This window comes from Miscanthus floridulus, unplaced genomic scaffold (assembly GCF_019320115.1).
Source record: "Miscanthus floridulus cultivar M001 unplaced genomic scaffold, ASM1932011v1 fs_87_1_2, whole genome shotgun sequence".
Classification (NCBI taxonomy): Eukaryota; Viridiplantae; Streptophyta; class Magnoliopsida; order Poales; family Poaceae; genus Miscanthus; species Miscanthus floridulus.
This window is the reverse complement of record NW_027097398.1, coordinates 10,143-29,628: the sequence shown is the minus strand read 5'-3', so window position 1 is coordinate 29,628 and position 19,486 is coordinate 10,143. Positions and strand designations below refer to the sequence as shown.

At 43.1% G+C, this 19,486-nt stretch overlaps 3 protein-coding genes and 1 pseudogene across 4 annotated transcripts; 1 reads left to right on the top strand and 3 right to left on the bottom strand.

Moving 5' to 3' along the window:
• Positions 1 to 502: 502 nt before the first annotated feature.
• LOC136533433 (uncharacterized) lies at positions 503 to 5,491 on the bottom strand. The gene is made up of 7 exons (XM_066525986.1): positions 5,160 to 5,491; positions 3,707 to 3,992; positions 3,370 to 3,486; positions 2,732 to 3,280; positions 2,365 to 2,417; positions 624 to 893; positions 503 to 536 (listed from the first exon to the last, which is right to left on the bottom strand). The coding sequence occupies exons 1-7, from the start codon at positions 5,489 to 5,491 to the stop codon at positions 503 to 505; spliced, it is 1,641 nt and encodes a 546-aa protein (XP_066382083.1).
• Positions 5,492 to 5,882: 391 nt separating this feature from the next.
• Positions 5,883 to 8,454, bottom strand: LOC136533430 (sulfiredoxin, chloroplastic/mitochondrial-like). 2 transcript variants are annotated; one of them, XM_066525982.1, is made up of 5 exons: positions 8,215 to 8,454; positions 7,444 to 7,610; positions 6,547 to 6,580; positions 6,348 to 6,441; positions 5,883 to 6,277 (listed from the first exon to the last, which is right to left on the bottom strand). In XM_066525982.1, exons 1-5 carry the CDS (start codon positions 8,363 to 8,365, stop codon positions 6,187 to 6,189), a joined length of 537 nt encoding a protein of 178 aa, XP_066382079.1. In that variant the 5' UTR covers positions 8,366 to 8,454; the 3' UTR covers positions 5,883 to 6,186. The 2 variants fall into 2 exon arrangements, with proteins under 2 accessions (XP_066382079.1, XP_066382080.1); XM_066525983.1 differs by having other exon boundaries at positions 5,883 to 6,264.
• Positions 8,455 to 12,432: 3,978 nt separating this feature from the next.
• On the bottom strand, positions 12,433 to 14,227 carry LOC136533432 (uncharacterized; annotated as a pseudogene).
• Positions 14,228 to 14,868: 641 nt separating this feature from the next.
• On the top strand, positions 14,869 to 15,621 carry LOC136533431 (uncharacterized). The gene has a single exon (XM_066525984.1). It carries the CDS (start codon positions 14,869 to 14,871, stop codon positions 15,619 to 15,621), a length of 753 nt encoding a protein of 250 aa, XP_066382081.1.
• The last annotated feature ends 3,865 nt before the right edge of the window (positions 15,622 to 19,486 follow it).

The following is a 19,486-nucleotide window of genomic DNA, read 5'->3' as shown; positions in this document are numbered from 1 at the left end:
AAACAAGATAAAGGAACACAGTCGATCTGCCAATCAATGACTGGGTAGATCTGGTTTCCAATTTTACTTGCAACTTAGAACGGAAAAACTGCAAGGAAAACCTTTTCAAAGTTAAAACCCCCCACAGTCCACAGATGTGCACACAATTGCCCTTGCTTTTGCTGTTCCCTTCCATAGTCCCCCACACAAAGAGGAACAATTCAACTACATTCCAAGGAACCGCAATTCTTAGAAAAATGTACAGCTCGAAACGAACTATTAATAGGGGCGGGTTTTTGCCGTGCTGCATGGGGGGTTGGTGGAATCACAAACATTTTCGCAAAGTAAACTTTACCCGCACCAAGAGTTCTCAGCCTTATGACACGAATCTAGACCGATCGATCCTGCGCGCGCTGATGAGGGAGAAGCGCCAATCAAACAGGACCAGACCCACGGATGGATGATCACTTGATCAGACCAGCACTCTACTACGCGGCAAACAAATCCACTACTAACTGATGGACTAAAGAAGCTTCGGGTTTGGTTTCTCGGAGCAGCTAAAACAAACCGCAGAAAACGAGGAACTTCACGCAAAATTCATCCGGAAGCACGGAGGCAAGGTAGGGTTCCTTACCACCTAGTACCAACGGAAGGAATCGATCAATGCTGCTTGCCGCGTCAGGATGGGCTCGCCGTCCCCGCGCCAACCCAGTATCAGCAGAGGGCGCGGGGGGAGGAGGACGTCGACAACTACTCCGAGCGCAAGGTAGCCCGAGGTGGCCGGCGTGGGGGCGGTTTCGTGCTTTCGGCGCGGCGGTGTAGTGGGTGCTGGGGCTGACGCGGAGAGGGCGGTGGCGTGGCCGTTGGGCGTGAGCGAGTGCCTCGAGGTTGAGTGCTGGGCCGTGGTTGTTACTCTGAAGTCCAGCCCATCAGAATATCAGAACACTTTCATTTTTTCAGAGTAAATATGGTGTTTGTAAATAAATCATGGGCATAGTAAAATACTAGAAGCATAGGTTGCTGCAGAAATTTATGAATAAATTAAAATAATATTAGACTAAATTACTTATTTGATGGAATAAACTATTATAAATTAATGGTAGTGGATGGCGTGGCGTACTAATGACGACAATTAAATGCATGTGATAGTGGACTGCTAAGGTGAATTGCTTGCATGTTGAGATAGAATGGCCAGTGGGGTTTACGATTATAAGATGATATGGATATGGATATGGAATATAAGGAATATGGAATAAACTATTATAAATCAATGGTAGTGGATGACGTGGCATACTAATGACTACAATTAAATGCATGTGATAGTGGGCTGCTGAGTGGATTGCTTGCATGTCGAGATAGAATGACTAGTGGGGTTTAGGATTATAAGATATATAAATTTAGATATAGATATAGATATAAAAATTAATAATAATAATATCAATCGGATGTCTTTCCTCAAAAAGTAGCAGTTTGGAAATAAATACTATATTTTTTTATGCATACAGTGGGATATTTTGTTGAGAGTATATGAATAAGGAAATGACTGGCACATGTGTATGTAAAATCTTGGAACTGGATGGAATTCTTATGTCTTGGTTTTAGTTGTTCTACCACTTATGCTATATGCCCATATGTCAATATGTGTCAAACTGTCTTGGACCAAATTCTAATTTTGACGGCAGAGATTATCTTGCATGGAGATGGAGGCAACATGAAGCTGTAGAGGCTGTTTGGTTGTGTCATAAATCCCAAGCGTCCTCGATTGCCCAGGATCAAGATCGTTGCCTGGTCGACGAGCTGCCAATGCACGATACAAGTTGGTCCGTACATGAACATCTGAAGGACAAAGCCTTCACATCTGAGCGTAACAAGCTCGCCATGGATCATTTTATCCATATGTGAACATTAACACCAGAACAATGGCAGTAAATCAACAATCAATTTCACTGAAAAGGATATTCCCGGACAGTCTCCAAGTAATGGAGATAGTAATCTTATCAACAAAGTGCCCACAGAATCTCAGCCAAACATAAGTCAGAAGCATATTAAGATCGCCTTACAGAATCATAGCTCAGAACACTGAATTCAGATCTCAATGTAACCAACTGAAAGATAACAATGCGATGATTGAAACAGCCTATTTACAACGGCTCAGGTACTGCGAGACAAAAGCATAATGGAACCATCCTAAGCTATGCTAATCATGGAGTTATCAACAGAAATTCCACCAAGGCCAAAAAGCAATTCTACCAGAAATTCCACAGAGGCAAAAAGCATTAGTGCTACGTGCTGTCATCATCAGCTCCTATCTTGCTACCTGGACTAAAATGTGATCTTCTGCCTCATTCCTCATCAGAAAGAAGTGTGCATGCATGATCGAGTCACCTGTGGACTGTTATTTCTGGAGCACCACTGGGCATGCTGATTCCTATATCGTTCTGCAAATGAAGGTCTTATTAGCTTACTCCTCTTTGCTGAAGCATCTCTCTCACTCTGAATATCTCGGGCCAAAAAGCCAATGTGTTCCTTCCTTTCTTTCAAAACTGCTTCTCTGTTCTGTTGTATTCCAGCAAGTGTAGGGATGCATGATGAAATCCCATTGCCACCAAAGCTAAATGATACCTTTTTTTGCCAAACTGCAAGCTCTCGTTGGGGGTAAGGCATCTGAGAGTTCAAGTTGAATGGTTCCCTTTTGTTTGCACCCCTTGGCCCGCAACTCTGATTCGCTCCCTTTCATAATGTGCAGAGTTACATTGTTCTGACCAGTTTCACTTTCAGAAACGAACCTTTGGTTCAGCACAGGTGAACAACACCTATTGTCCGCAGTGTGTTTTCCATTAAATGGTTTGGGAACTTGATCTTCACAGTTGATGTTATTCTCCATTGCTGAATGGAAGCTTACAGTCCCCATCAAAGCTGATTGATTTCCATCACTGTCAGAGTTGCAATCATCTAGCTCAAGCGGTATATAATCAGCATTGTCTGGCTTGTTTTTTTCTATGATATCTGGTGACTTGAAGACCATAGGCTTAGGGCAAGGGTGTAGAGGGGACTCATGTTTGTGAGCAGGATGCTGGCCATTGTGTTTGGCATGCATGAATGGAATGTGTGGTAAAGAGATTCTGTTGTTGCAGAACATAGAAGGCGGACGACTAAAACCATTGCTATGAGTGTATAACCTGAATTCTCGACCTGTACGAGCCAGAGAGATTTTGTAGTCCCATAAAACTTTTGATTTTGGTTTTTGGTAGGGTTGAAGCCTGATCATTCTTGAAGAAAATAAGTCCACAAGATTCAGAACCTGTACATGACAAAATCCTAAGGTCAGTAGCAAGTAATTTCTAATTAACGTCAATAGCTGAATTACATCACACATAAGAAACAGCGAACCTGTTGGTATGATATACCAAAGAAGGACCTTTGAGGCTGGAGACAATGTCCTTTAATGACATCAGAAAATTCAGCTTCAGTTAGGGGCTTACAAAACCAAACTCTTCTAAAAAGAACCTGAATTTCAAAGACCAGGTATGCAAAATAAAAGAAACCTTTATCAGAATGTTCACACATGATAAACCAAAACAAAGCAACAACTAAGTCAATGATTCACAAAAAAAAAAGATTCATAGAAAGGTAACATGAAGCAATGAATAATTGAGCCTGTCAAAGAATATGAAGCACTAGACTGGTAAAACCATGAGAAAAAAGCTAAAAGCAAAAGCATAATTACCTGAGCTGGTCGAAGCTTGCACAATGAAGCACATGCATTAGGAAGAATGTTCAGTGCTCCATCTGAAGTTGCCTCAAACACCCCATAGAGTTTTCTCTCCTCATGCTCAAACAGAAAGAGAAGCATACCAGCTCTGATCTTCTTTATAAAAGTTGCAGCATAACCAGGTAGGGCAAAATGTTTCTGTTCAAAGAATTGCCGCTTAATCTCATGATTGCAGATGATAACTGCACCACCATATACTCCAGGATTGTTAGAGATGTTTGATTTTTGGTGCCGCTGATTCCTTCAAAATGAAAGAAAAGACAATAACAGTACATAAACACAGCATTCAAAGATGAAATACAAGTCCCCATGCTAATAATGGTGGCATTGTATACTACATGCTCATTAAAGGTGTTTCATTTTTGCATTGCAGATTCCATTAAAATGGTAGAAAAGATAGTAATATGCAAAGAAGACATTCGCTATCTAACTTCTGAAGATTTGGCAGTGACTGAACTCATAGTAAGTCTTGACATTTTCAATCATGCTAACAATGATCAAGATCTACACGTACACCAACAATGACAGAATTATAACAAGATAAAAGCGCAACATTACTACGGACACCAAAAATTGGTTAGCCTTCTCCATTGCAAAAAATAGTTCAACGCAGCCTCTCTACAAATGCAGCGGTAATGCTTGCCTCGGTTATTCCTTCCCCAGACCCCACCCATGTGGGAGCCGCCAGCACTGGGTCTGTCCTTTTTTTCCTGCATTGCCAGAAACATTTCAATAATGCTAATAGAACAAGCATAGATCAAATAATAAAAGCTTCCAAAATTCCAAAACCATGGATGTTCAAAGAAAGCAATCATGAACACTGAACAGCTACTATAACTCTGGGGGAACAACGGGCAATCTGCTATGTAGTTTTTCTTGTAGAGCTGGAACCAAACATGCATCATTCTGAATTTGTAATAACAACAGCAACATCATCAATATAACAGGAACTCAGATTGAACCCTCAAGGCCCCTGAACCAGGTGTTATCCTCTCTTCCATAATTGTACCAAGAAACTTAAGTATAAAAAACCACACATGCATCTGAAACAAGTATGTGTTGTTAGAATTTGCAACAAAGTATTGGTACACTACAGGCAACATCTCATGCCCATGGCACAGGTACCAAAAAAGAATTAACAGCCCACCGCTGCACTATATAGTGAAGATCGCCCTAAACCCCACCACATTCACATCCAGGTAGCAAGAACTAAGAAGCAATTAAACAAGGTGAAATGCCAACAATTTTTCCCCAGCAAGAACAGGCAAGAAATGCATCATCAGTAAAGAATCGCACACCAAGCACAACTACACGTATCACCAAGAACCCTAACCAAGCATGCCCAAGACCGTGTTAGATGCAAGGACCGAGGAGAAGGCAGGGAGGAGGCATTTACACGGCGCCGTACCAAGGGTGGCGCTGAAACTGAAACCCTCCTCTCCCGCTCCAGCCTCCGCCTCTCGGCCTCCAGAACGGGCGGTGCCCCGCCTCGAACGGTTGCCTCTGGTGCCCCTGCATCTGCATCCTCCAGTTCCGACCGATCGCTCCGCCCTCCTCCCACTTGTACACGTCTCCCCCGCCCCCGTCCGCCACCTCCTCCTCCTCCGCTTCCGCGCCTCCCCTCCAGATCTTACCCTCCCCACTAGTTTCCTTCTCCACCTCCATCTTCTCGGTGCGCCTCGCTGCCTCCCGCTCCTTCCGCTGCCATTCCTCCACCGCTGAATCCATCTCCATCGCCATCTCCCTCCCTCGGTGCGTGCGCGTTCGCGCGTGTTAAAGCAAAGCGAGCCGCTTTGCGGAGTGGTGGTTTAGGGGAGAGTGCGCGTGTCTGAGAGAAGAAAAAATGGAATAGTTAATCAATTGGGCCCGACTAAACGATAGCGAAGTTGCGATCACGGCCCAAACTCCATACTGGGCTACAGCTACAAGCATCTTCCTTTTTCTAGACCCATTTTCCTATCGGGACTTAATTTTTTCTTAATCATTTATTAGACCCTTCTTGTTCCACTGATAAAATTGACCCTTTCAATTGAGTGTCCAAAATTTATAATAACCGATAAGAATGCTAGCTTCAACTGAAACGCTCTATTTATACACGCATAAACAACATAAATTTAACCCATTTATCAGCTAAAAAAACATCATTCTTATTCTTATACCCCTTTTGGAACGTAGGAATTTCACAAAATCATGTAGAAATGGAATGATCTACTGAGTGGGTGCTACTCATCCATCCAACCTCAAATTACATCAGCTACTCATCCAGTCGTGCTACCCCATGTAAATGGAAGATCCACTGATCGAAAAGAATGTTGTTGGCAGAATTAACATTTCCTTTTGCTGCTGAGTACAGAAGTACTATTCACCACTCTGTTTGGGTAACATTTACAGGTATGGAGAATTACAGACGATGGCAAGACCATGGAAGGTTCTGTTTAAGCTCTAGATACACAGATCACTTTGTAGCTGAAGTAGCCAGCCATCAATAACATCCAACTCATCGCATATGGTGCCTGAAAGAACAGACTGAAGTTCAGCAAATCAAGTAATTTTCGAAATGGAATGAATCATCCAAGCAGAAGCAAGATGCTCTCACCTCAGTGTTTCTTTTGTTCCACGACGAACTTTGCAGCGAATGGTCGGGAGACCAAGGCGCTGGTGAGCCTCATAGCGGTGGCATCCAGAGAAGCCTGAAGATCACACAGGAGAATATTCAGTGCAGCGAAAATGGATCTAGACCTCCAAATAGTGAGATCATGAATGACTAATTGGTTCTGGAATCTTGGACTACACACCATAGTAGATCCCATCGACCTCCAGCACATCAATCTGCAGTAGTCAAGAAACTGAGCCAAGTAAGAATCATAGCAGCCAGAAAGTCCAGCAATGTGCTCCATAATGTTGCTCAGCTGGAGGAAACAGATGTCTACAGATCCTAGCAAAGCTCAATCTAATTAAATTGGTGTTTTTCTACTCTTTGTGAGTTTATAAGAGTTTAACATGAATAATGCATAGATTTTTTTTCATCATTAATAATGCATTTTTTTCATTATGTGTCCCAATTTCCAGATAACTGAGATGAAAAATAAATGTGCACAGCTCTTATTGGATTGTGAGGAACAAATGGTCATACTTATCTCATGTTGTACCTATAGTTCTAAACGATAATAAACAGCATTTTTGAAAGAAAAAAAAGTACGTCCACACATATTTAAGAGATCTGACAACTTTGGCATAATGTCATATCATGGAGGGAGTACATATTACTCCCTCCGTTCTAAATTATAAGTGGGCTTTGACTTTTTTGGTTCATTCATTTTGCTATGTATCTAGACATATTATTATATTTAGATGCATAGCAAAATGGATGTACCAAAAAAGTCAAAGCGACTTATAATTTGGGACAGAGGGAGTAAGTATTAACACGAACTTCAATGAAACATTGAGCAAATAAAAAATCTGCTTTGCTTGTGAAAAAACATATTTGTTGCAATTCAATGGATTCAGTAATGTGAAACATATATATGCATTGCCTCAGAATTTAATCACAAGTTGATTCATATGTGCTATTCCTAAGAAGAGTGCTTGAATCTGATAGAAACCCCATCTACGTAGATCAGGACTGACCAATAATTGTACTCATGGATGAAGAAATATAAAAGGAAAAGATACAGATATAGATAGATACCCACAGGTACTTGGAGGCCGATGACACGGATACTGTCCATGAGTTCTTGCACCTTGACTGGATCATTGGCACGCGTTCGCATCAGTGGCCTCCGGATTTGGTCCAGTGGAATTTCCATTATCACTGGGCCCTTCTTCTCTGAGTCAGTTGTTAGGGATGGCACTGCTGCACCTGCATAGTGAAAATTTAGACCCGCTTATACATTCAGCACCATGGACTCCGCTGGTAATCATTTCCCACTTCCCACAAAAGAAAAGAAGTCGATTTGGAGATTTACACACCACAGGGAGATATATGTTAGCATGCTGAAACAGTTGGTGTGCCAACATATGTCGCGTGTCCAGGGAAATTAAGAAGTGAAATTAGTATCTCTGTATCAGGAGACATGTGTTCTGCAAAAAACTCATTCTCTGACGTTTTTTTTTCTTAATTTCTTTGTAGCTACTTCTGTATCAGGTAGTGTGGATTTGCTGAAAAAACTGAAATGAACTTCCAATGAGTTTGAAGCGAACTATGGAATCAAGAACCCACAATTTATTTTCTTGAATGAATCAACACACATGGGCACGCCTGCGCAGTGCACACCCTAGAGACTACAGAAAGGAAGGATACAGTGTTTGACCAAGATTAAATTCTCTACATCAATTCTTCAGCTCAAGATATACCAACTTCGTGGACTGAACTCAAGCACATACACTGATACACTCCACTAATTCAAAAAATAGAACCTATTTCAGTACAAGAAGGGATCGAACAAAGGGGATCATGCGGGTACCGTTAGAGAAGGAAGCGGAGAGCGCCAGATTCCTGCTCCTCCCGCTCGCGCTCCTTCCCCTTCCTCGAGCGAAGGAAGCGTATGGGACCGCGCTGCGGGGGAGGAGGACGCCGGGGCCCATCGCCAAATCCATGGTCGAACTCGACGCCATTGCTGCAGTGCTGCTGCCCGGTTTGTTGCCGGCCCCCCCGCCGAGAGGCCGTAGCGTGTCGGAGTGTCGCGTCGATGTGTACCACAAGAGTTCCCTGGGCTAGATGTTAGAGCAAATGGGCCGATAAGACAAGAAAAGGCCTCATTCGAGGGTCACGTCGTCTTTAGTCTGATCTGTCGAATGTGGGTATCGAAGAATGGCGACTGTAACGATTGCATTTTCACTTTCATCAGGACATAAACGTGCATGTACGTGTCAAGGTTTCGATCTGCCATTTTGGACTCTGTAATTCCTTTTAGCGCCGTTTGGATCCTTTTTATTGGAGGGAATTAGAATCGACTAGGCTATTTGGCTAAATTTGACATTCCACAATTTTTCAAAGTTCACATATAAATCTATCTCAAATTCATAGGGTGAAAGATAAAATTTGATTCTATAGATCACTATGTTATATTTTTACTTTTGATAATGATATACAGTGGGCGTCTGTTCCTTTCGGACGGACCCACCGCACACAACGACTCAACGCCTTCATCCGCTCTCGCTCCGCGCTCCCTCATCCTCATCATCATCCCCACTCTACCGCTCGCTCCCCCATCCCCACACCTCGGCTCATAACTGCGACGTGCTCGACGGACGCCACGTCCGCCCCGCCCGCCCGTCGGTGCTCCCTCTCTGCCTCCCTCCCTTCCTCCCCTCCTCTCCTCCCTCCACGACCTCCATTGCTACCCCGTGCTCCCTAGTGACCCGATTCCTACTCCCTCCATCGGACGATGGCGGCAGCTCCGACGAGGTATGTTGGTCGATCTGAGCTCTCCTCCTCCTCCTCTGGATCTGAGCCCTTCTCCTCCTCCTCCTCCTCTGAATCTAAGGGACACGGTGGTGGCTAGGGTTTTAGTGAGCCTTGGATCGTATTCCCTCCTCCCTTCGACGAACTAGAAGGTGGATGGGGCCAGGGGCTAGAGCAGCCTGCACCTCGAACCATCCCTTTCGTTGTTTGTACGTTTTTGCTATTTTTCTCCCGTGTTGCAATGAGTTTTTTGGATGTTGCAATAGATTATTTTCAAATATTGCAATGGGATTTTTGGGTTGTTGCAACAGATGTTTTTCGAATGTTCCCATTTCCATGTTTTATGGTTGATTTTGCGGTGTTGCAGTACTACTGCTTGAAATGTTACAGTACATAATTTTTGATGTTGCAGTATATATTTTTTTGATGTTGCAATACATGTTTTTTAATGTCGCACTACATATTTTTTCGATGTTGCATTACATAATTTTTTATGTTATGGTACATATTTTTTTTGATGTTGCAATACATATTTTTCAATGTTGCACTATATATTTTTGTGATGTTGCAGTATTTGTATCTCATTGTTACACTACATAGTTTTCTATATGTTTTGCAATGTTGCACTTGAAGTGTTTCGTGCTCTTTTGAGACAAGGGCGTGGTGGGGAGTGAAGGACAGGGACGGGTCCGTTCTATACGCGGGGCAAGCGGGTTCCGTTCTATTCTGCGCGGGAGACGAGCGAGTTTCAGAAGGGGAGCGGCGTTCGGACGCACTCGCGCACCGAACGTCGGGGCACTAGAATCGTCGTTTTACATTGTAACTTATAACACGCTCTTTAACTTGCTCCTATACAATAGAAATGCAACACATAAGTATCTCTCTTATATGACCTATAGTAATATACAAATATATTCCATATATAATCATATTAGCTTAATTAATCTATCTAAATTATGACTATTGAAATAAATTCAATTTCAAAAATCCAAACAGTCCCCGGAGAAATGCATACAAGTTGCCAATCTACAAGACTACAACAGCTCTTCAAAATAACAGGGAAAAATGTTCACCCGCTGCTCAAATATTCAAGTATATTTTGTACATCTTCAACTAAAAAAAACATAGGAGCTGGCTTTTCGCTTGGACAAGTTTCTCGTGATCATGCGTGCAACATAATCAGGGTCATCAGTGAAATATTTTCGACCTCTGTGGCGCGATGCCAGTTCAAAATTCCTGAGGGAGCAGGGGTCGCCTGTTACCTTTTCAGCATTAACCCTCTTCAACATCGCCAGATTCGTGGGCCTCCGCATTCAAATCTGCCAATTTGCATGTTTCGGTTGCATTCCCTACACATTTTTAAACAGATTAGGCAGAATAGTGGATGCAAAATCTACATGGGTATATTAACTGCACAAGTGGAGGTTCAAACGTTATACATAACTGAAACAGATGATGAAATTAAAATTGGAATTTGAAGAAGGGGCAGAAACACCAAATTCCCAAATTAAAAAAAAATCATCACCAGAGGTTAAAGTAGACGTAAAATAATCACAGCGCAGACCCAAGGTAGTCTCTGTCAAGGTCTGGTATCATAATTAGGGTAGCTGATAATCAGACATCGACATCCTTCATAAAACTGTTATAGCTACTCCCTCCTTCCAAGAATGATGAACATATTTTGATCAGCAAAAGGCATACAAAATATATTTTGACCCTTAATTTCTTACAATATGTTGCCATTTGCTGAAGTATCAATATCATCTTAAAGGCACTTTAAATACAAATGTATTGATACAAGTTTTATGTCCTAAACTTTTATATAATTTGAATAATTGTTGGTCACAGTTTGTAAATTTTGACTTCTCCCTATACAAAATGCTTATCATTCAGGAATGGAAGAAGTAAAAGGTAGTGGATATTTGATATCAATGAGATGGTGATGAGGGATCAGAAGTTATGAGAAAACATGTCTCAAATGTTGATTAGAGGAATAGAGATTTTGGTGAAAAAATGCCCTAAACTTCTCTAATTAAACATCCAAATATTGTCATTCTCTATTCCTGATTCCTCGCTGCCTCGCTGGTCAAAGATGGACAGCGGGGTTAGCTCTCTAGAGAGCACACAAGATATATAAAAAACTTTTGGAGGTTCAAAAGATATAAAGACCTATTTTTATTCAAATGGCTCCAAATGAGGATTTAGAGAGTGAGTTTAAGAAAGACTCTTGGAGATACTCTTAGACCAGCATTTAAGCAAGGCTTATAATATGAAGAAGAGAGAGAAAAAAATACCTCAAATACATGTACACACTTTATTCAAGGAAAGTAAAAAAGGTTAGTCAGACTTATTTTTGGAATCAGTGATGGTACCATGTCCACACATTAAATACATGGATTTCCATGTACATTAGGGCGTGTACAACGGGTCTTTTCACCCCGTCTCTGTGATGGAGATTTTGCAAGAAACACCCTGGCGAAGCCTGGAGACGAAGGCCGCGTCGCCTCGCGAGACGACGGGGGACGCTCGTGCTCCGAGGTCTAGTCGACGGCTTCAGCACCGTTGTACGCCTCGCCTCCGCCACTCGACGACGCGCGGATCGATGCTGTACGCGCGAGGATCTGGTGACTCGCACGAGATGGATTTGTGGCACCAAATCGCGCGAGGTAATGGTTGTGTTAGCTATCTTCCTCCTGTACTTGTGTATCAAATGATTGTAAATAGTACTGACAAATGTTTTCAGTGTCTTTGTGTTAGCTATCTTGTTGTACTATGTATTTCTTAGCTATTTTGGTTATTTGTTGCAAGGATAAAGATTGGAGCTTATGATGTATCAGTATGGATTACTTAGCTTATCTGCCATTTGAATGAACGTGGGTGTCTGTGAATTTGTAAGCTTCAGTTCTAAAATTGTTGCCCCCTTCTTTAGAATGAACTCAATTGTTATCAACATAATGCAAACATGTGTTATCCATCGCAGAGGTGCTCCCACCTGAAGTACGTACAAGCGACAACCCTAATTATAATCATGTTGCACTTATTTATCCTTGATACGTTTTCTATCAAATAGCCATACAGTGGTATACAAAAAATTATTTATAGTTGATTCTAGCTAAATGCAATGCATTAAACAGCTTAGAGACGGACCCCTGTCTGTGAGTTGTATGATCTGTCTTTATACCTGTCTGTATGATAGATTCGAGGCGCTTAGAGACGAACCATCGTCTATGGGTTGTACATGCCCTTATTGTCAATTTGCTATTTATTAGACAATAATTCAGGCCTGGTGCAGTGGTGAGAGCTGTCTCACTGAGTCACCAGGTCGTGGGTTCGAAGCAGCCTCTCCACAGATTTTGCGAGAGAAGGCTTGACTCGTTTTTTCCCTTCCCCAGACCCCACTCATGTGGGAGCCTCTAGCACTGGGTCTACTCTTTTTTTTTAATAATTCAGGTATAGTTTGAAGATAGGTTGGAAGACCAGTTTTTACCTATACAAGCATTTCAGATACAGAATACAGACTAGTATGATTCAGAAGTTCATTGGGATATGGAAAAGAGTTGATATCTAACTTAATTATGTTGGATATACAACCAAGAAGATTCAGTAGCACTCGGAGCTATATGAAAGTCTTACCTTTGTCCCTCCGATGTATGTCGGTGTACCATACTGCCCTTATGAATTCTTTGAAGAACCAGCTGCAGCAGGGTCACCAATTTCAAAAGCACCAATATTTGCTCTTTCCCATGTTTGTAGACTCCCAAACTCAGGTGCAGGCAGATTCTTCACTCTATCAAGTTGTGCAACCAATGGCTTCAATTGCTCCTAATGTAATAGAAAAACAATATAAAGAACATACCTCAGTCAGATTCTTAAAAACCAAGAACAAGATTCAGAGACACTGGTTGGTATACATGCAATCACCTCCAAAATGTTGCATATAGAACACTATTCATTCTTTTCCCAATAATCTATTTTTTACCAAAGAGACTAATATTCTCAATTTCTCATCCAAGCACTTGTAGTGATATCAGTCAAACTATTTCTTAACTCTAGGCAAACAGACTATATAAATTCTAAAAAACTGTAAGTAGACAGTCAAGGACATGAAACGATTGGTTTTAGGGCCTGTTTGGATACACATAGCTAGTTACTAGTCGGAGCTAAAAATTAGTCCAAAATTAACTAAAGTTGGCTAGCAACTAGTTGAAGGCTTGGCTCAAAAAGTAGCTCACCTATTAGCCTTCTTGTTTGGATGCACAGGGCTAATATTAGCTAGCTAACAATTAACCCCTAGGTATCCAAATAGGCCTTTATAACGGTGAGATATTTGCTATTTACAATATAAAAAATGTGTAATCTCTAAAGGTTATAGCAAAGTTGGTGGCATTCATCGTGGTAATGTGCCATTCCTGTCACAGGTGGATGTTCGTATCAGTTTTACAATATTACATCAGTGCAGCTGTATATGTGTTCTTGTTTTCTTCCAAACTGTTTGGTTGACTTTCTCAATCAAGCAAAAAAGTATTCCCTTTGTCAACCATCTATTCTCAGCAGCAGTTGTGCTGGAATGCTGAAAACACCTAACATTTTTGTTTCCTTCTATGATATTTGGACTGATCACGTAAATTTTGGCATTGAAACTTAGAAGAGTTCCAAAGATAACCGAATACTAACTTCAATTCTTTGCTGCATGTCCTTTAATTTCTCACGCCTGCGCTTTCTAATATTGTCATCGCCATCTCCCATTTCCTCAGAAGCAAGCTTGTCACTCTCTGCAACCAGTTCACCATTGCAAGTCTCACAATGGAAGTACTCATCCGTGTAGCTTACCAGTTGTACTGCATCAAAGGCTGAGTATCTGCAGATCAGAAGAAAAAGTTACCAGAGCGCACCAGTTTTCTGCCTAGCATGAATAAACTAGACGAACACATACTACCTTTTATTACAGCTAGGGCATATATAGTGTTGAATTGTATTTCTGCTGTCCAATTCATCCTCATATTTTTCTTCATGCGGCGAATCCGGTACCTTACAACATCACAGATCTGTGTTTTGGGAGGACAAACATCCATTATAATTTGTATTGGATTACAGAACAAAAGGCAGAGGAAAGATGAATGGGGACATAATGCTCTTAGTATAATAGTGAGTTTCATACACAGTAAATATCAACAAACTGATGAAAATGTAAATGATAACTAAACTCGAGAAACCACCCGTGACGTTTTTGCATTGATCCAAATACAAGTGTTTTGAGCTAAAGAGAACAGAACAAGAGAAATGCCCGCAATATAACCAGGATGCAAGACACAAGAAAATCGACACGCTATCACGACGCGACGTGCAGTTGCCAGAAACTAAAACAAACAGGTCCATGGATTTAAAATTGAAGACTTGTATTGCTTGAGAGCAAACAAAGGGCGTGTAACACCCAAAAATTTGAATTCTTTTTAAAATAGTAAATTTGATTTAAATATGTAATTATATGTGCAATTCAAATTAGGAAGTAATATTACTTTTATAAAATTAAAAGAAAATGCAAGAATAGAAACATGTTGATGCATTCATGCTATTGCATATTTACTTCTGTGACGGGTGTTTTATTCAAATGCTAAAAGGTTCTAAAAACCTTTTGAAAATGAGTTTGAAAATTTTATTTATAAAAAGAAAAAGGGAATTTCCTTCCATTCCTCCCCTTCCTCTCATTCGGCCCATGGCCATTTTTTTCCCGCGGCCCAGCACCGCAGCCAGCGCCCCAGCCCAGCCGCGCTCCCCGCGCCGGCCCAGCCGCGCCAGCCCAGCCGCGCGCACCGTGCCGGCCCAGCCTCGCCGCACCAGGCAACTGCCGCGCCCAGCAGCTGACGCCCGGGCCCCACCTGTCGGCGCCGTCCCCTACCCCGCGCGGCTCGGCAACCGCCCGCTCCTGGCGCTGCAGCAACCGCCGCCACGACGCGCGTCGTGGGCGCGTCCTCCCGTTGCCCTCGGCCTCGTTAAAAGGCAGCCGAGCCCCCCCTCGCGCGCCCCCTGCTGCCCCCGCTCCGTTTTCGCCTCGTCCTGGCCGCAACTGCCGCACGGAGGAGCCCCGCCGACCACCGATCTCGCCGTCCGCGTCGCCGTCGTCTCCGAGCCGTCACCGCCTCCGATTTTCGCCCGTGGTGAGCTCGCCGTGGTCCCCTCTCCCTCCCCATGCGTTTCGTTTCGCGTTTCGTGGCTTTTAGCGCCCTTTCCGCAGACGTCCGCGAGCTCCATGCCGCCGGCCATGGTGTCCGCCGCCCCGGCCTTCCCCTCCGGCCGATTTCTTGGCATGGACGTGTTCGCTCGCTCCCCCTCATTCGCCTGGTGCTTTTGGTTCTTAGAACCGTGGGCAGTAGGCCCCTTACCGCGCGCGCCAGTGAGCTTCACGCCGCCGGCCATGGCTTGCCTCGCCGGAGTCACTGTTCCGGCCGGCCGAAACCCCCCAGGCTAATCCGAACCGTCCATCGCGCGATCAACGGCCGGAAATAGAAGATACCCCTTCGGGGGTAAATTTGCTAAAGAGCCCCTGGACTTTTCTAAGTCCTAACCCGCCGTCCTTAGCGTATTTCCTCGAATGCGCAATCCCGTTTAGAAAGCGTAAACTTCACGGTTTAAGTCAAAAGTACGCTTTCAGTATTTACAGAAATGCCATTCGAACTGTTTCGCTTATAGAATTGTCGTTTTAACTCCGAATTGATCCATTCAAATCGCGTTAGCTTCGTAATTTCATAAGCTACATGTTGGAGCTACTGTTAGTCAAGTTTGGAACTTTTTAATTTCATGATTAGATTTAATTAAATATAGGGCTATTGGAAAACCCGTTTTAATCATAACTTTCGCATTTTAGCTCCGTTTTTCGTGAACTTCGCGTTGACGTGATCATAGCGAAACGTAGATTAGTTTTACAAATGTTTTATTTGATTTCAATACTGTTGGTGTACTGTTCTAATGATAGGAGTGTTTGCTTTGCATGAATGCTTTTGGAATGTTGTATGTTGCCGTGTTGGTCGCGTTCAGACGGTGAGGAAAACGTTGGAGACCAAGAACTCTTCGACGACCAGCAGGACCAGCACGAGTTTGTGAACCAAGGCAAGTATAACATGGGCCTTCCTTGATGTCCTATTTCACTTTAATCATTTACTCATTTGCATGTGTCTAATTTTGATAACCGTAAGGACATCCTAGTGATTGTTATCCTGTTCCTTGTCTCCTATGGGTTAAATGCATATGGGTAGATTGCTAGTGCTCTAACTGAACTTGATATACATATAGATGAATGATACTATGGAACAAAGTAAGTAACATGAATTATAACAACTGTTCCATAGGGCGAAAGTGCAAATGACCTTTGTTCATGTTGCTCCCGGCCCTCCATAAGGACTTATCTGTTGGCAAAAGCTGGGACTGACAGTGCAACCGGGAGAGTCATATGGCTCTGACTTTAGCTCAGTAATAGGACCTTTCCTAGCTGGTTAGAGGTTACCTTTTTGGCGCAAATGGGGCTTGCCACTTTGGGTATAGGGCCGCCTCTGTTCCTATGAGTATAGCCGCGATGGATTTGTGCCATAGGAAAGGGGGGTCCCTACATCTGCCTGCCAAGGAAACCTAGCGGCCCTAACTTGTTAGGGAAACCTATGAAATGGCTTCATAGTGTACCCTGCCCGCTCATCTTGGTAGTGACATGGGAGTAATTAACCCGGGCGTATGGGGATCACGACTCGCGGTGAATGTGCACCACCTCTGCAGAGGGTAACAAACTGTTATAACAGCCGTGCTCACGGTTACGAGCGGCCCGGAAAACTCACAGAATAACTGGTTAATTGTTGATGATCATTTAAAGTTGTTCAATGATGATATATGGTACACCTGACCCCGATATTTGTTCTTATGGGAATTAAATGGGAGCTTAAGCATAACTTAATAATACTTGAGAATAAAAGTTTGACCTATTAAAAATGCTAACTGCAGTAAACCAGAGTCTATCCTTTTTGAGCTTCATAACCCCATGTTAGCTTGCTAAGTACGGAATGTACTTACACTTGTTTATTTTCTTTACTTGGATAAAAATCCCGGATGAGTAACAGATGACAACGGGTATGAGGATTTCCCAGAGGATTATTAGGCTTGTGGTCAACCAGTTGACCTTCCCTGTGATGACGGCCACGAGAGTTCATTCTATTTTTATTATTCCGCTGTGATGTATGAAACTAAGTTCTATTATAACTCTGATGTATGTGACACTGTGATGAAACTATTGTAATTTGTCAGCTTGTGTGTGTGATTGTTTCCTGGGCACACACGAGTTTAGTGCATTCAATTTTATCCTTAAAATTGGGTGTGACAAATTGGTATCAGAGCCGTGTTGACTGTAGGACGCAAGCCTAGTTAGAAAAAGGTCGTTTTAGCAGCTTTGCTCCTCTGGTTTCTTGCTTACTGACTTATCCTTGTTATTTTATTATAACATTTATGTTTTTCATACCTTAATCTATTATTTAAAATTGTTGATTCTAATTTCTATCTCAGTTCAAATCTATAGATGTCTCATAATCCGAAGACTGCTCGACTCAGCACCGCCGGTTATCGTGCCATGTTCACCCTGCGTGCCCCACCAGCGAAGAGGGAGATTGTGATCATCTCCGACGACGAGGAGATGGCTACACCGACGCCTTCACCTACTCCTACACCAGTCGCTGTGCCCGTCTACCCTGTGGTAGCTACACCTGAGGAGTCGACGGCTACTTCCCCTACACCTGCACCCTCCCCAGCTGCCCCCGTGGAGGACGATGAGATTGGCTGGAAGTGCAAGTACTACTTCAAGCCAGCTCCAGAGACAGCCTACTACCACACTCTTCTCACCCACGTGCTGGACGACTACTTCCCCGACTTGCACGCCTCCATCAGCTACCACTGCGCCGAGTACAAGCACCCACTGGAGGCTACCTTCTGGAAGGTAGAGCTGGTGGTCACCGCATGGAATGATATCATCAATGGACATGAGGTGGAGACTGTCCACAGTGCCCCTGCCAGGAGAGCCCATGCTTTGGATGGCATGGAGGATGCAGCACAGAATGCCTACATCCACTACCATGGTCGTCGCTTCGAGGCCATGAGGGAGGATCGTTTCAGGTTCCTTCCTTGAAATGATCATGAGGGTGTTTGGCAGGTTTTGGCTCCACCAGAGAATGACCCCACTTTGGAGGCAATGGTGCAGCATGTCCACGCTATGCAGGGAGTGGATGATGAGGTCAAAGGAGAACTACGTGCATCTCAGAGGGCGCAGAGACGTCTTCAGAAACAAGTGGATGAACTTCGAGCACAACTGGGACAGCCTTCCATCTACAAGAAGAAGCGACGTTCCTTCACCATGATTGACACCGCTCCATAGGTGTTAGGTGCCTTGATCTAGATTATCATGTCGTTAGTTCATGTCCTTATTTAGTCTTGTTGGTCTTGTGAACTTGGTTGATTAGATGTTTGATTTGTGAACTTGGTTGAGTTGGTATTTTGCTTGATTGCTGGAAGTTTGTGGGCATGTCCACAACTTCTTTAGATTGGAACTTTAAATTTAGAATGAAATCTTAATGCAGAAGTATCATTTTACCTTATCTCTGCTGTGCTAATTTCTGGAGCAGCCTGTGTTCTTTATCTGGTAACTCGAAATCTGGGATGATAAAAATTCTGAAATTTGTGTGAAGATAACTAGACCTCTGTATCTTTCAAGTGTCTTTGGAATCACGTCAATAGCTATTCAGGTTTGGGAGATCTAATTGGCACAAGTTGATGTTCCTGCGCTGTCTGGAACTCAGAACAGTTTCGGTTTAGCTCTATTTTTGACTATGTGTGAGTTCGAATATGTAAAAGTGGTCTAAATGAAAGTTGTAGCTGATGTCCTAAGCTTTCTAACGAATCTTGGTGCACCTTTGTTGGATCTCTGACACTCGAGTTATAACAGTTTTACTGAACTGCTGAATTTGAATCTTGCCCAGAAAATTTTTAGCATTGTTTCTTATCTCTTGTAAGCTCTCTATAATTGGAAAAATCTCTAAATTTTGCACATTTGTTGGAAAACAGATGGCCGCAAGAGGAGGAAGAGGCAGAGGCCGTGGTCGTGGGTGTGATGCTCTTATGAATCCACCACCGCCACCTGTGACCATGGAGCAGATTTTGGGAATGCAAGCGCAGCTGATGCAAGCTATGATGCATCGCTTGGACAATGAACCTGCAAGAGGTCCACCGCCTGTCCAGGTTAGAGATAAGCGTGGAGAGTTTATGAAAGGTCGTCCACCGGTGTTCACACATGCCACAGACCCTATGGA